Source organism: Cuculus canorus, chromosome 1 (assembly GCF_017976375.1).
Source record: "Cuculus canorus isolate bCucCan1 chromosome 1, bCucCan1.pri, whole genome shotgun sequence".
NCBI lineage: Eukaryota > Metazoa > Chordata > Aves > Cuculiformes > Cuculidae > Cuculus > Cuculus canorus.
In genome coordinates, this window is record NC_071401.1 from 101,428,766 (window position 1) to 101,444,447 (window position 15,682).

Below are 15,682 nucleotides of genomic sequence, written 5' to 3' on the forward strand. Positions count from 1 at the left end.
ACATTGAGATTTAAAAACTTAAATTGTCCTGAGTGTATAATTTTGAAAAAGAAGGGAAATCTAGCTTTATTTCCTTTGCCAATCCTACAGCAGCCAAATTGACTGGAAACAACAAATAAAATGGCAATTAAAAAAACCCAAGAGAGATCTTTGAGACACTTTTTCTTTTTCAGGTTCTGAGTTGGATTCTTGAAAATCACTGTTTTCTAAATTGCCAAATCTTGTTTTGTTTTCACAGCTTTCAAAATCTTCTTTCTGTCACCTATATTGTGTTTAATTAAATATACCAAATTTCAACTCTTTTTTCTAAAAGTAAAAGTTTGCTATTTCTTCCTAGTGTCTCTGTCTAGATGACAGAAGAAATAGGATATACTAAAAAAAAAGAAAGAAGTTTGATTGAAACTTTCTTTCATAATGGAAAGGAGTCTAAGACTGAGTCCAGAAACACCAATCAAGTCTTTTTTTTTTTCCCAGCAACTATTCTGCAGTTGTTTATGTGATTTCAGAAGAAAACAAATATAACTTTTCATTTTCATTTTGAAATAAAGTTAATATTTTGTTTCTAAAGAACAAGAATTTTAAGTGCATACACTACACCCTTGAGTTTTAGTACATTCAGGGATAAAGACTGATGAGAAGATGGATAAGCTGGTTCACCAACAATACTATTTCCATTTCCAGAAAATGTGGAAAGACCTGTTTCCCATAAAGGTAAAAACAACTATTGAGACAGTGTGGAAAAATTGGTTCATGGTTTTTGAGGTGGTAAATCCCACAGATTCTACGTGTGCAATTAATTGTCCCTCTACAGGTTTAGAACTTGCATGTGGGGAAATGAGGTTCAACTTGATGTAACTTTATCAGCCTAGCTGCGAGGTAATCTCTAAGCAGTTCACTTATGTTCCCAGTCGTTTGTAAATCAAAAGGAAGCTTACACTCATAGAAGTAAATTCTCACTACTGAGGAAAAAGCCTATCCATCTGAAAGTCCCTGAGCTAATGTGCAAGTATACCAAAGTCAACACAGTCTTTAGTCAGTTTCATAGCTTTGTGTGCACAGAGGAGTTTATCTGTGCGTGATTTAAAAATATGTTCAAACCCTACGTACATAGCAACCCAGGAAAAGTAGCTGCAAAGGAACTCCCAGCAATCTTTTGGGCATTTGGACCCTCATGGTGATTCTAGACAAAATTCCCAGTTGGGAAAAAATCATACATGAATGAAAACCATTGCGCGTGAATTCTTTATAGACCACAGAAGCTGGTTAAGTTCTACTTAAGTTGATGGGCTAATCAAAATCTATCCTCCACTCTAATGTGATTAGTCTTCTTTTACAATAATACTTTAATATTAATTAGAATGCATAACTTAAAGAGTTACCAAAATACTAACTGTCAGCAATAGCTGTGACTTCCTCATTCCGATACAACCAGCTGACAATGGGAGCAGGTGAACTAGTAACACGGCAAACAACTTCTGCATCTTCTCCCTGTCTGAACTCTTGTGGAGATATTACATCTTGGAAAGTGAGCTTTTCTGAAAAGGAAGAAAACAGAATATAGTGAGAATCTTGCAGTTCACTTAGCAGTAAAATTATATGTGACACTAAATCAGATAAAGATGACTAATAAGAATTCTCATTATGATAATACAGAATTATTTCCTTAGCATAAGTACCCAAGAAAAGCCTCAAATGATTCTGGACATATGGCTTCCACTCTATCTGTAGAAAAGATTTTAAAATCATTTTGCATTAGGAAAGTCTTTCTTAAATTTATATAAACTAAGCATGTTTTATAAATATATTTTTCATTGTTTTCAATGTTTCAGAGCCCATTTTTGAAACTTTAGTTTTTTATAGATCTGTATATTCAGATTAATAGTCTACTTCCTCTCTGGTGTGTTTTATTCCTCAATATATTATTAAATTAGAACGTCATGGTTTTGGTCCATCAAAACCTCTAAAATTATTTGTGAAAGTCTTATTAAAACTTTAGCTTCACTGTCTGTGAAAACCATCAGTTGGGGAAAACCTAAAAGCCACTGAACAAGATTTTTTGAGGCCTGATGAGGCTTTTAACTAGTCCAGCTCCAAATAACCAAACTTGATATTTAATTTTATTAGTAAGTTGAATAAGTTTAGTATCACTAGCATTTAGTGTTAGAAGTCTGAGATGGCATTAGTCCATGATCTCATATAATATTTAATGCTGAAACTAAATGCCTGCCAAAAAATTCTGGAAATTTTTCCTGTGCACGGAGGAAATAAACTGACCTACGTTCTCTAGGATTATAGACTGCCAATTAACTTGTGGAGGACACTTTAAAGAACATGAGTCAGACATGCAGCTCCACTTCCACCCTTTTGCATTGATACAAATGTAGGCTCAAATAACCCATTCAGTTCCCACAGCAAAGGAAGTACCTTTTTGTTTTATACATCTCTTGTATAATTTTACAAAGTATTTGTATGAAATATTTGAAGTATTTGACCACGTGTGATCCAAAAGAAAACCTCACACAGACACCAGTGAGTAATGAACCAGACCCTAGGAATACAGAGTATCTTGTTTTTCTTCACAATACATAACAAATACAAATAATCTGTGTCCATTCCCACAAGCATTCACATTTTTTGTGTAGGTCCTTGGGTTTATCTGACTTCAGAATTATAGAAAATACCACATGTGAACAAGACAAAAGATTTTAACCTTACTCAGCAGTTTGTTAATAGAGTGATATGGTGTTTTAATGACACGAATGAATTCCACAAAACATGCACTGCCAGCTTCCAAGCAATCATGAGATCTCGTGTAACCATTTTAATTGTTGTTTTATCAATAGTTTTTGGGTTTTGGTTTTTTTTTTTTTAATACCATATATTTGGTTTTCTGAGTTATCTATACCTTTCAGAAGCTATGGTTTATGATTCTCCTGTTGCATCTTTCTCACTGCAATTTCTTAGAGCTGAGCCATCCACAAATATTTTTTTAATGAATATTAAATAAAAGAAAAACTTGCTTTCCAAAGAGAATAACTCAGCTGAAAGGCTGCTGGCATATGTACCACTCTTTCACCAACAAAGACCTTGCTGTTAAGGGAAATGAAAAAAATATGATAGATATATCCATGTAGGACTTCGATATTATTCATAGTTGATTGCGACAAATAGAGTATTGTATTCAGAATATAATAAGAACAGGTGTTGGAATTAATCTTTATGGCATCTACAAGAATAGTGTTCTATTGTCCTATGTACAGCCCCAGTCTAATTGAATCAATAGATTGTGTAAGAAATGTCAGACTTAGAAGATAGGTATTAGATTTTTTATGACAGGAGGAGGAACATGACGTGTTGAAGCATCGCTTCTGAGGGAGAACTGAAGCAAGACAGTGGAGATGAATTATCAAGGTGGACTTTTGTGGACTTTCCAGCTAATGAAGAATAAAGAACTAGGAGTACATGTAAAAATACCAAGAACTTTTCAAAGAAAATACCCATTGTATAATGCCATATAAACATCAGATGGTTTTGTGTGGGCCTTTGCTACTCAGTGAGGTGATGGCCCAACTCTAAGTTGCAAAGAAAGCAAGCCTAGAGTTACCCACTATCTGGTGAAAATCCTTTAACACTTGCCTCATGTCTTCAGAGTGTACTCATTTACTGTATTGCTTTCAGGCATTTTTCATTGATCTAAAGAACATAGCACAATGTAAATTTCTTTAACTAAATAGAAAAAACCAAAACCCTCACATAATCTCTTACCACAACAGAATATATTTGCATTTCAAATATACTACTCGACTAGCTCTTTGTAGTTGGTTGTTTATCACACCAAGCTTCAATATTTTATGGCAAAATTCCATTGTAAGGCCAAGAATACAAAAATAATAACATAAAAAAATAACTAATTCAGTATTAACTCCACTTTTTAAAAGATGATGTATATTGCACTTCCTGCCCTTATATTTATATGTATATATTTGTATACATATGTATATATTATGTATACATTTATAATAAGTCATAGATATATTTGCAATAAGAATTAGGTTGAAATAATTTTTTTTCCTTATTTTTCTTTTCCATGAGGGGCACACAGTGTACCTTTATAAAATAGTATTCTAAGATGCAAACAAAAACTGATCTACAATATTACATTCATTTCATATAAGCCTTCATCATAATATCTGTTAACAGAACTGCAAGAGTTGCAATTATTTGGAAGATAAGGTTCAAAGCCTGGGAAGATATTTTGATAGGCTTTACTTTCCCAGTTCCAGTGACTTTTAAAACATAGTCATTCATCTGTTAATTGATAATATTTTACTTACGATAAATTTCCAAAACAACAGTAGCTTCTTGAGTTTGTCCTTTAGCATCTGTTGCTTGACACCGATATATACCAGCATCTTCTATATCCGCATTATAAATGGTTAGACGTGATCGATTACTTTCTTTCTGAACAACCACTCTTTGACTAGAAACAATCTTCTCTCCTTGTGGATTGTACCAATCTATGTTGTCAGGCTCACCAATGGCTAAAAAAAAAAACCAAAAAAAAACCCAAAGAAACAAACAAAAACAATCCAACATCAGCAGATGAGGCAGAAATTAGACAACACATGCTTAAACAATGCACAATGCCTATGCAGTGTCAGAGAATTCCTAGATGCTGAGAGTTATGATAAAGCCTGTAGAAAGATAAGCAAGGTAAAACTGCAGGCACATGTATGATTGTTCAGACAGGATAACTAGTAGTTCAAGTTTCAAGACCCTAACCCTAGCAGTAGTTCAAGAATCAAGAGAGAAAAAAATAAACACAGAAAGGTATGAAGTCTCAGAAGAAAGAAACAGGTTGTTCTGCAGTTGCCGGATCAACACGTGGAGCCATAAGTCAGTTGGATTTTCAGTGTAATCAGGCTATGTGTCATTGTCAATGGAAGATGGGAAATAAGCAACATCAACGATGCACATCAGGCAGCTGCAAATAAAAACCCTTCTCCTCCTGATTGACTCCCAGAAAAGACTCTTTGGATGTCTCAGCTGGAGAAGATACTAAAGCTCAGCCTAGTAGCTTATATAATTCCTTATTTTAGTGAAAATATTTTAATTAAGGAAGCATCCTAACATATAAATTACCTGTACTGATACAGACAATTCAAACTGAGTGAGTCAGAATCTAAAATTAATAGTTTCTAGACTGGCAGTGTGAAGCCGGTAAAGATCTACTATTTATCATAATTCTCATGAGTAAATGTGAATATGCAAAATATGCTAATTTAAGTTAATAATATCATAAATCAAGTAATTCAGTTTTAAATTATGAAAGTTTGAAAATCTAACAAAAAAGCATACATACAATTAAAATTAATACCTACCTGTGCATGTGAAGAATTTGGATTCACCCACACTGAGCTCAACTTTGCTCAGTGAAATTGAAACTTGAAGTAGAGCTGAAAAACATAAAGTACACATTTGGGCATTTATCAGCTTAAATTTTATATTTTCAGGTGTTGTATTGTCTCATTCTATACTATTGAATCTGTCCAACAAATCTGAGAAGTTTCAGATAGGCATTGTGTCTTTTGAGCTGGAGTATTTATGAAAGTGGAGAGAGCAATTGAAATAAAGATGCTACAAAAAGGATAGCAGCCTCACATAAACCCAAGAACTCCATGAGAATAAAGTGACTAGGAACACTCAGCATAGACTGACCAAGGGTAAACTATGCCTAACCAACCCCAGTGTCTTCTAGGATAAAATGATTTGCTTTATGAAGGCTTTTAACACTGCCTCCCTCATATTCACCTGTATTGGGTATAAATAACAAGGTTGTGGTAGTGGGGGATGGTTGCCAGGGCGACATCTGTGGGACAGAAGTCAAGGGTCACTCTGTGAGAAACACATCCAGTTCTAGCTAGCTCTATAACAGACCCACTTCAGAACATAGCTAGGACAATCAGAGAAGTCTGTAGCAACTCTTATAACATTAAACCAAAAGGAAAAAGAAGACCAGAGCAATAGGAGGTGCTCTGTGGCACAACTGCTAACACTCCTGAAGGGATGAACTGTGGCCCATACATAAGCCCGTGCCACAGAAAGTACACCCTAAAAAGGGCTGTGGATAACTCACAATGGAACAGAGGACATGAGTTAGGCAGAAGAAGCAGTGGAAGAAAAGTGTGAGAAAGGATTGGCAGAATGAAAGCCCTATGTCCTCACTGCATCACCCATCACCTCACCGAAGGGACCGAGTGCAACCTACATTGATGGTGATGACAAGGGAAGCGGAGACTAGGAATGTGGAAGGAGCTGTATCTGGAGCCTGGTAAAGACGAAGGAAGGGGTTTTCCCTGAATGTTTAAGTATTTGTCTTCTTGTTTCCCCATACTCAAACACTTAATTTTTTATGTTAATGGTTGATAAATAAACTACCCAACTAGAGCCTGTTTCGCCCACAACAGTGATTTTCCTGTTTTTACCTTGAGCCATGAGTATCCTGACACTCAGTCTTCCCATTTTCATTCCTGTCTCGCTGGGATGGGGGGAGTGAGCAAGTGGCTGTGTGAGTGCTTGGCTGACAGCTGAAGCCAACCCACCACATCAAGTCAGGGTGTTATAGTCTGGATGAATGGACAGCTAGGATGGTATAAACTTAGTTGGATGGATAGGCTTAGAAGGCAGTGGCTAATGGGTCATACTCAATGAGGAACAAGCAGAGTATTGTACAGTTCTGTCCTGGGATCTGTCCTATTTAACACCTTTATTAATGACATGAAAGAGGTCATTAACCTCCAGAGACTGGAAGAATGTATCAATAAGAGCACCATAATATCAAATAAGAATAAATGTCAAGTTCTGCATCTGGGAAGGAATAACATTTTGGGAGTCATACAGCTGGTAAGGAGAGGCTGGCAGGAGCTAGGCCTGTTCAATGTGCAGAAGAGACTGCCGCAGGGGAACCTAACAGCCACCTGCATTCCCTATGGGGAATTCGTCAAGAAGACAGAGCTGCGAAGATTCTTCACACTGGTGTATGGCAGATACACAGAAGACATTTAAAAATAAGGGAGGTTCAGGTTGAGCATAAGGATAAACAGAAAAAGGGGCAGATTGTCCAGAAAGATTACACAATCTCTATTCTTTTAGGTTTCAAGATCTCACTGTAAAAAGCCTTGAACAATATGGTCTGTTCCTTGTAACCATCCCTGCTTTGAGCAGGAGGTTGAGCTACAGACCTTCTTAAGTCCCTTCTATCTTAAACTCTTTTATGGTCCCATGACCCTATGAATGATCTACCTGACACAACCCATGTTATTGGTGAAGGGCTTATTTATGCAAAATAATAATACATTCTATGATAATCACAATTCCAGCATTATCATCACACTAAGTAGCTGTAGCTCTTTAACTTCCATTATCTTACAAAACAGACAATAACTATTCATAAAAAGTAACAAGAATAAAGAGAGTAACACTAATTTTAAGGTCTAACCAAGACAGAAAAGGTCTGAAAGAGATACTCATTTTCTAGAGAAGAAAAAAATCCAAATTTTCATTCAGTATTACACTTAGTAGAGAAAAGGGATGGATCTGAAGTTTAAAAAAAAAATACTGTTTCAGGAATCTGGAGTTTTCAATCCTGAAATATAATAATTATAGTCTATTCCATGTATGTAGAAATATTTCACCTTTTTGAAAACTGCAACACAAACTACAGTGTATACTGAATGCTCCAAGTTCACTAGATTCCTTTTTTACAGTTGGTACAAAGAGGTAGAGAATATTACACTCCAACTTTTCAGTGTGACAGATTTTATCCGTTAATATTTCAGAACATTAAAACCTGATGAAACCCACAATTGTTCAGTTCTGTTGATAGAAAAGTTAAAGAAAAGATGAGAATTGAAAAAAAATTCTACGTAGTAGTCTATAAATATTAACATAGCAGTTAAGAGAAAAGTGCAATGAAATAGATTCACTGTTAACTGATGTACTTTCATATAATCAGCCTGGATAAGAGATTACACTAGATTTTAATTTTCTGTTCAATAGCCATATCAAAAAGCCAGACCAAAAAAAAAGGCAAAGAAAACTGAAGATTATCTTAGTATCAGTCTGTCAAACTAAATTTAACAGAATTGGGCACTTTCTAAAAAAAAAATAATCAAATATCTCTACAGCAAATAACATTTTTCACGCAATGTCCTAATTGCAGATACTTTACCTGAAGAAATAATCTCAACTGAATTTACTTTTCTAAAAAAAATAAAATAATTAAAAAAATACTATTAATATTTTATGCTCTGCCCCTCATAAGAAAATAGCTAAGAAAAAAAAAAAAACAAACCAAAACAACCTCAAGAACAGATACTACTTCAGACAAATTAAATATCTGTGTGTACTCTGTTTGCTACCATCAAAACTTATCAGTCCATAAAGACTCTTAGGAAGCGGGCATAACTGCCTAGAGGTCAGGAAGTGGACTGTAAAAATGTTGAATCAAGTATCAGAGCAAGTACTAGTACTATTCCAATTGCAATAGCAGGAAACATATTGAAGTCTCCTTTAGAACACATGCATAGCATTGCCAGACAAAGAAAGTCATGTACTCATTCTCATCTATAGTCTCTACGTCTATAACACCAGAAGCAAAGGACTTAAGAAGGAAAGAAAATGAGTTTCAGACAAAGATTTATTTCTGTTGCAATAAGCATCAAGAAACAATAGATTGTCCAAAAGGCTACCCAGAGTCTCACTTCTTCATTTACCTGTTAGGTAAATAAAACTTCACTTTAACCTCGGGACATATAACTGCTGGATAGTAACCAAGGTACTAATAAATTCAGAGGTTGGGGAATTTCGAGACACTAGAACTCAGACATTTATTTCAAATCACAGACTTCCTTTTTAGGTCCTATGCCACCATTTGTCTGGTACTATATTTTTTATAGAGTTTGTAGTCCTGTAGAGTTTCTTCAGAAATATATATGTTAATATTTCAGCAGCATTGCTTCAAGGACAATTTCATTGCTCAGTTCCAATAAGTGTAATAACTGATGTTGAGATATGTAAATGTAATAGATTAAGTAATAAATGTCAGGTAGAACGTAAGGAACTGTGTGATGAGAGATGAAAAGCAAAGTAGAGTATATTTTGCCTTCATCAATGAAATAGATACTTGAAACTGTAACAGTTTTGGCAAAGGGCCAAACTTCATTTAAAATTCTTAGCATAAGCACAGCAATAAGCTCTGTGGAGATGTGCTAGCTACATCTCTGAAACCAAAAGGAAATCATATTTTTTACATACGGTACTTTAATATTTATGAAATAGAAAAATACAAGACCATCTGTCCAATTTTTCCAGCCTTGTTGTTTTCCTAGCTGTTCCTCATGTTCCTCATGCAAATAGAAAAATATTGCTTTATGCAAACGAGAATGAAAAATATTGCCCAAGAGATTAATCTAACAATCTGTGCTTATTAGGTTGTCAGGCAAATAGTCCAATACTAAACTAGGAGAAAGCTCACACATCACTTACTGAAAATAAAATATTGGAAAGAGACAACATATCCAGAAAGTTTTACAATACTTCTAAATTTATTTCAAGAAGAGCTACATAGATGCATTAGGTTATTATATGCTCTGATGAAGATGGCATACAATGGATACTCAATTCAAGTTATTGCTGTACACTAACAGCTAATGGATTAATATAAAGCGACTTGTTTGTACCAGAGTGATCTGAAGGTTTTTGAATAGAGAGGTGAATGCTTATTTTACCTGGTAAGTGAAGATGTTAAAAATAAATTCAAATCAGTAGGGGCTGTGTCTAGCTATGTCAAACCAAGCCCTGAAATGAATAGTAGCTTCTTGACAGATCTGACAAAATACCAACATTGTAGTACTACTGTGGTATAGGTGTTCTGGAAGAAAGTTAAGTCAATCAAGGTTTCACTTAGCCTTCAGTACACGTGTAATTTCATAGTATAACAGAAAGAGAAAAAAACACTGTTACAGGTGATATAACCAATCTCTTCCTTTTTAATAAAAAAAAATAGCTGTACTACACTAAGAATTATTAACTGTACTATACCAAGGTGTTTCTGTTGAATCATTCCTTAATAGGTTTAAAAATCACTTAGGATCACTTAGAAAGGTAAGTAAGAATAGTAAAGAGGTCCGTTTGTTCTGTTAAATGTGGAGACTGATGAATCTATTCCTAAGACATAATATTTAGTAGATTAATTTATTTCAGTCCCATTTGCACTAATATCCTTCACATTTCACAACTTGCATCACAAATCTGTCACAGCTTTGTTTACTCAGATGATTATCTAATGCAACAGATGTGAGGTGTCATCAGTGAAAGCTTAGAAAAAGTGTAATAGTAAGTCACTTGCATATATACTTCTATTGTCACTTAAAGATATAGTAAAACAGATAAAATGTGTATACTATAGAAAATAATATCTCTTTTTAAAAAATATAATATATATAAGATACTAAAAAGGAAAAGGAGACAATATTTGAATAAAATCTGAAAAAAATTGGGTAAAGCTCTGCTTCAACTAGGAACTTCATCCAGCAACTTCCATTTCTTAAAAAAACACTGCAGAAACATTATAAGATTCCTCTTGTTTGTATTGAAAAATACAACATCAAGCAGATACTGAAACCCAAACATACCATATTCTTTCCCAGTTTCCACAATGTACAATATACTTGAAAAGTTTTATGCTACATCAATAGATCAGAATGAGCTTTAGAATTTACTTTTGAGCAATGAGACAGTACTCTACTACAGTGAGATCTTTCTAAATTTGTTGTGCTGCAAATCCACTGAAAGTGAGAGGTATAATGTGAAAGCAGTAAAAAGAAAGGAAGGGACACTGCTACAAAGACAAAACAGGGCATAACTTGCAATTAACATGTAGCTAAAGGGGAAGAGTGATAGTTACAGAAGCTAATACAGATGGCTTTGGCAGTGGCTTCTAAGAAAAACAAATACACTGCAAGATATAACTGAGAGAATGACTGTATTCTTTGTGAAGGTCCTAATTCTGTCTAGCATATATTCTCTGGCACTAATTATATCCTATGCTATTGGTATGCTTTGACCTTGTGCTGCCCAGGGAAGTGGTGGAGTCACCATCCCTTGGGTGTGTTCAAAAACTGTGCAGACATGGCACTTTGGGACATGGTTTAGGTGGCATGGTGGTTCTTGGTTGACGGTTGAACTTGATGATCTTAAAGGTCTTTTCTAACCTCAATAATTCTATGATTTTTTATAGTAAGTAAATTTATTTGGGTGATGTGGTTTTGCTTTCAATGACTACACTAGTATTTAATATTTAATATGCTCAGAAAACTTAGCTCTATTATTCTTGTCCATGAAGAACTTAGTAAATTTTAATTGGTATAAAATTCAATCCCAGAACAACCATTCAGTCAGTTATCTTTTTTCCCTTCATTATGCATATGTCTGAAATGCATTCTGTTTAAACCCATTGATTCCAAGATAAAAGTGAATGGACTTCGAATGAAAATTACGCTACAACAGTCCTTGCAGAAATGGAATCTATCTTAAATTTCTAAGAATTTCTAGTTTAAATGTACTTTGAAACACTAAAAAGAGTGCTTTGTTTAGTTTTTAAATACTATACTTTACATCCATTCTGACTCCTAAGCTGAAATGAAGAAACAAAACTTATTAAACGTACACCAAACTTAGAAACATGGAAACATAGAATACTTTGGGTTGAAAGGGACCTTAAAGATCATCTAGTTCCAACCCCCCTGCCATGAGCACGGACATGTCCCACTATATCAGGCTGCCCAAGACCCCATCCAACCTGGCTTTGAACACCTCCAGGGATTGGGCACCCACAACTTCCCTGAGCAACTCATTCCAGTGCCTCACCACTCTTATAGTGAAGAAATTCTTCCTTATGTCCAGTCTAAATCCGCCCCTCTCCAGTTTATAGCCATTGCCCCTAGTCCTATCACTACAAGCCTTTGTAAACAGTTTCTCCCCAGCTTTCTTGTATTTCTTAAATATCAAACAATTCAAAGGCAATTTATTTTAGGGAAAATGCTCTTTTATGTTCTTTCTTTTTAAAATCTCAACCTGCGAACTTATTTCAACTATTGGTTCAGCAAAGTCAGTAATGAAAAACACTATACAATCCAGCATCATCGTTCAGTAAGAGAAATATTGATTTGAGTTGTGAATAATAAAATAATCAGGATCTACACATCTCTGCGCTGAAAAATTCCATTAAAACAGCACTACAAATTAGAGACAAAATGAAGTCTTTCAAGCTGTTTGCACTTGAAAGACAGAATCACCAAATGGAAATAATGGTCAGAGATATCTTAAGTCACATAAGGCACTATTTTTTTTTTCCGATAGACAATGAAGAAGACTCCAACACTTCAGACCTTTGAAGAAGGAAAAGCCTGTAATCAGATGTTAAACAAACGATGACCATTAAAGCTAATAATATCATTACTAAAATTATTGTCATTAAACAGCAAACCCACAACAAAATGTTAGAACAAAATAGAATTTTACCACATATTGTCACATCTATTTTCTATCTATGGAACTGTCTAAGAGAAGAAATCTTAGATCTGCATATCCATAGAAAAGTAGATGATATTCTTGTTTAGCTTATAAAGTCTATGAGACATACAGTGTTTAAAAACACCTTATAAGTTTTTATTACTCTGGGAATAAAAATAATGCTAAAGAATATTTTTTTTTCTCTCTACATGTGTGAACCTACAGTGAAAATTTAATCCAAATAGCCTATTTAAATGTAACTCACTCGACATTTTATCTTGTAAAGGTACTTTTAGATTTTTTCTCAGTATGTTTTAGCATTTTAATAAATTATGTAAAGATTTCTATTCAGATAGTAGTGGAATATACTGTAAGCATTATAATATCATATTTTTTTTCTTTTTTCCTTATGAATAAAAATATAGTAACTGGCCTAATGATAGCATTTTCTTCCCCATTCAATATCCTTGAATGCTTGCCTGCAATTTGTTTTGTAGAAATATCTGAAGGACAAACTGCAAATAAAAATTTAAACTCTATGGAGACTGGCTATATTTCAATATTGTACTGGGCAGGCTACTTCAAAATCATAAAAGATCACTTCTCCAGGGTATGACAGTACCGAGAGATGCTAGTTACATTTTTAATAGCTTGACATAGAGTTTCACAATCAATTAAGTGGTTCAGTAAAACTGAATTTTCCATTTCATCACATTAGCATTAATTTGGATTTGTCAGTAGGAAACACAGTCCTGATATAAAGTTCTAAGGTTTTATTTTAATCACTATGGATTCCTTGTTGAACTTCTGTCTTACAGAATGTAGAGTGGTCTATTTTTAGGTAGACAAAGAAATCTTTGTGTCATCATGAATTCTTTTCCTACATCTGTTGAAGTGCCATTTTCCCTGATGAGAAGAGCTAGAAGTTGCACAAAGTTCAGACTGTCTTCTGAAGCATACCAGATGCTATAGGGGTGAGATGCATTATGTAAGGATACAAACACAATCCAGTTTTGTGCAACAAAGGCACAGATACTGAAGCAGTCAGAAAATCTCTGTTAAATACTCTTTTCTATAATACTTGCAGCAGAAACTGTAAAACAGATGTTATTAATATCTGAGCAGAGACAGGACACAAAGTAGGTCATTATTGAAACAAAGTCTGCTAGTTAAAACATTATTTCCAAGACTTATCTCCAACAGAAGTCACTCATTACTGCTCTTCCCAACTCAAGCAAACTATAGTTTAGAAATAAACATATAAACACTATGAGTTTTATTGAGATTTACAGGTAGCATGACAATGAGAGCTTTAAGAAATGGGATAATGATTTAAATATTTAAATTTAAACTCACAAGCAAAAGAGATATGATATTGTAGCAAGACCACAAACTGTACACCTCATGGGGAAAAAAAAAAAGAAGGAGTGTAACAAAGGAAAAAGCTGTTCAGAGAAGTTGTAGTGTCTGTATCTTGGAGACTTGATTAGACAAATCCACGATATGATTGAGTGCTTGAGACTGTGCTTTACAGTCATGCTGTAAAGACGAGTTTGTGAGAGATGACCTCCAGGATGTCTCCCGAAGAACATTTCTATAATCTTGTCTTTCTAAGAAAAATATCATAAAAGTTAGGAGACATGAAGATAAACCCAAATAATTTTTCCTGTCAAAGTAAGAAATAGGCACAGATAGTCCAGTTGATAATCTGAACAGTTGATAGCTCAGAGAAAATCTCTCAAGAAACCAACTGTTTTAACAATCTAATCAAATAAGAGAGAAGTAAAACTGACAGAATATGAAGAGTCTATCACACCTTACTATAAAAAAAGTGCTTATGCTAAGCTGAAACCTTTGTTTGCATTTTATATCTGATGAAAAAACTTCAGGGTTTTATTTAGGGTTGAAGTTAGTCTTTCTCCTCTTCCTGTAACCATAAATAGAGGTACTTTTCATACAAGAAAGACTACCAAAAATAACAAAGTATCAGGTATTTCTTATAACGTGCATTGTCAATATCATTGTATCAAAACTACAATTGATGGAAGCCTATGTATCAGAGTACACTTTTGGATTTACTCAAGGCGGCACAGTCCTACCAAAGAATGAGAAGAAAAATTTAAGTTATTCATTTAATACCTGTGTGAAAAAAGGCCACATCTTCCACTGATGCAAATAAATATTTTAAAATCAATGAGAATCCTCCTTGAGAACCACACAACAAACATTTAAAATGCAGGCATGAAGATTGGATTTCTAATTATACTGTTTCCCTGATGTCATAAAACTAGGCAGTTCAAGTGCAAACCACATGAAAAGCTTTTGATCTTTGGATAAATGTCAAAAACATTTCTGAAACAAAGTACTCCATTACAGCAAAGAAAGGCTTTTACACATAAATTTATGAAGTTTTTCTTCCATACATGCTATGGTCTTTCAAGATGCATGGAATTAGAAAGAAAACATCAGATTTAATTGTATAATCTGACAATGAATCCTTATGTGTGAAAATACATCTCCTACTGTTAAGCATCCATTTCTGTCTTTCAAAGTCTAAAAATTAAAATTTTTGAGCTAATTCAAAATTACTTTAATCTCACTACAGAAGCTTTTATTCATTATTTCTCACAATCTTCCAGAAAATAACATTCTATATACTTAAAAATGATACTCAAGATAAATGCCTATATTTGCATATGAAATACATTTATGTTTTTATACTCCAACTCACATTTGTATATTTATTCAGAGTTTCAATATGTTTAAAATATAAGGGAGGTTATAGGGAGGTTTAAAGATTCATCAGACCTATCAGAAGATATCTCTTACTTGACTTTGGGAAGCAATGTAGATATCTCATAAAGGGCTTCATCAATTTAACTTCTTTTAAGTCTTCGGGTATAAGTATACGTCAGACCAAAAAGGAAGGTCAAATGCAGAGTATCTTCCCATACCCCCAGTGAACATGGCTGGCAAAATGCTAACAACAGATGAGGAGAAAGCTAAGGTATTCAATAACTTTTTTGCCTCAGTCTTCTCTGGCAACCTCCTTTCCAACACTCTCAAATGGATGTATCACAAGATGGGTACTTGGAAAGCGAAATCCCTC

The 15,682-nt window shown here is 34.2% G+C and overlaps 1 protein-coding gene across 1 annotated transcript in view; it reads right to left on the bottom strand.

Moving 5' to 3' along the window:
- Positions 1-15,682, bottom strand: part of NCAM2 (neural cell adhesion molecule 2) — a 271,224-nt gene that overhangs the window by 119,292 nt on the left and 136,250 nt on the right. Inside the window, exons 3-5 of the mRNA XM_054061402.1 lie at positions 5,382-5,456; positions 4,335-4,541; positions 1,392-1,535 (exon numbers count right to left, since the gene is read on the bottom strand). Of these exons, the coding sequence (XP_053917377.1) occupies positions 1,392-1,535; positions 4,335-4,541; positions 5,382-5,456 (426 nt within the window). The remainder of the gene's footprint in view (positions 1-1,391; positions 1,536-4,334; positions 4,542-5,381; positions 5,457-15,682) is intronic.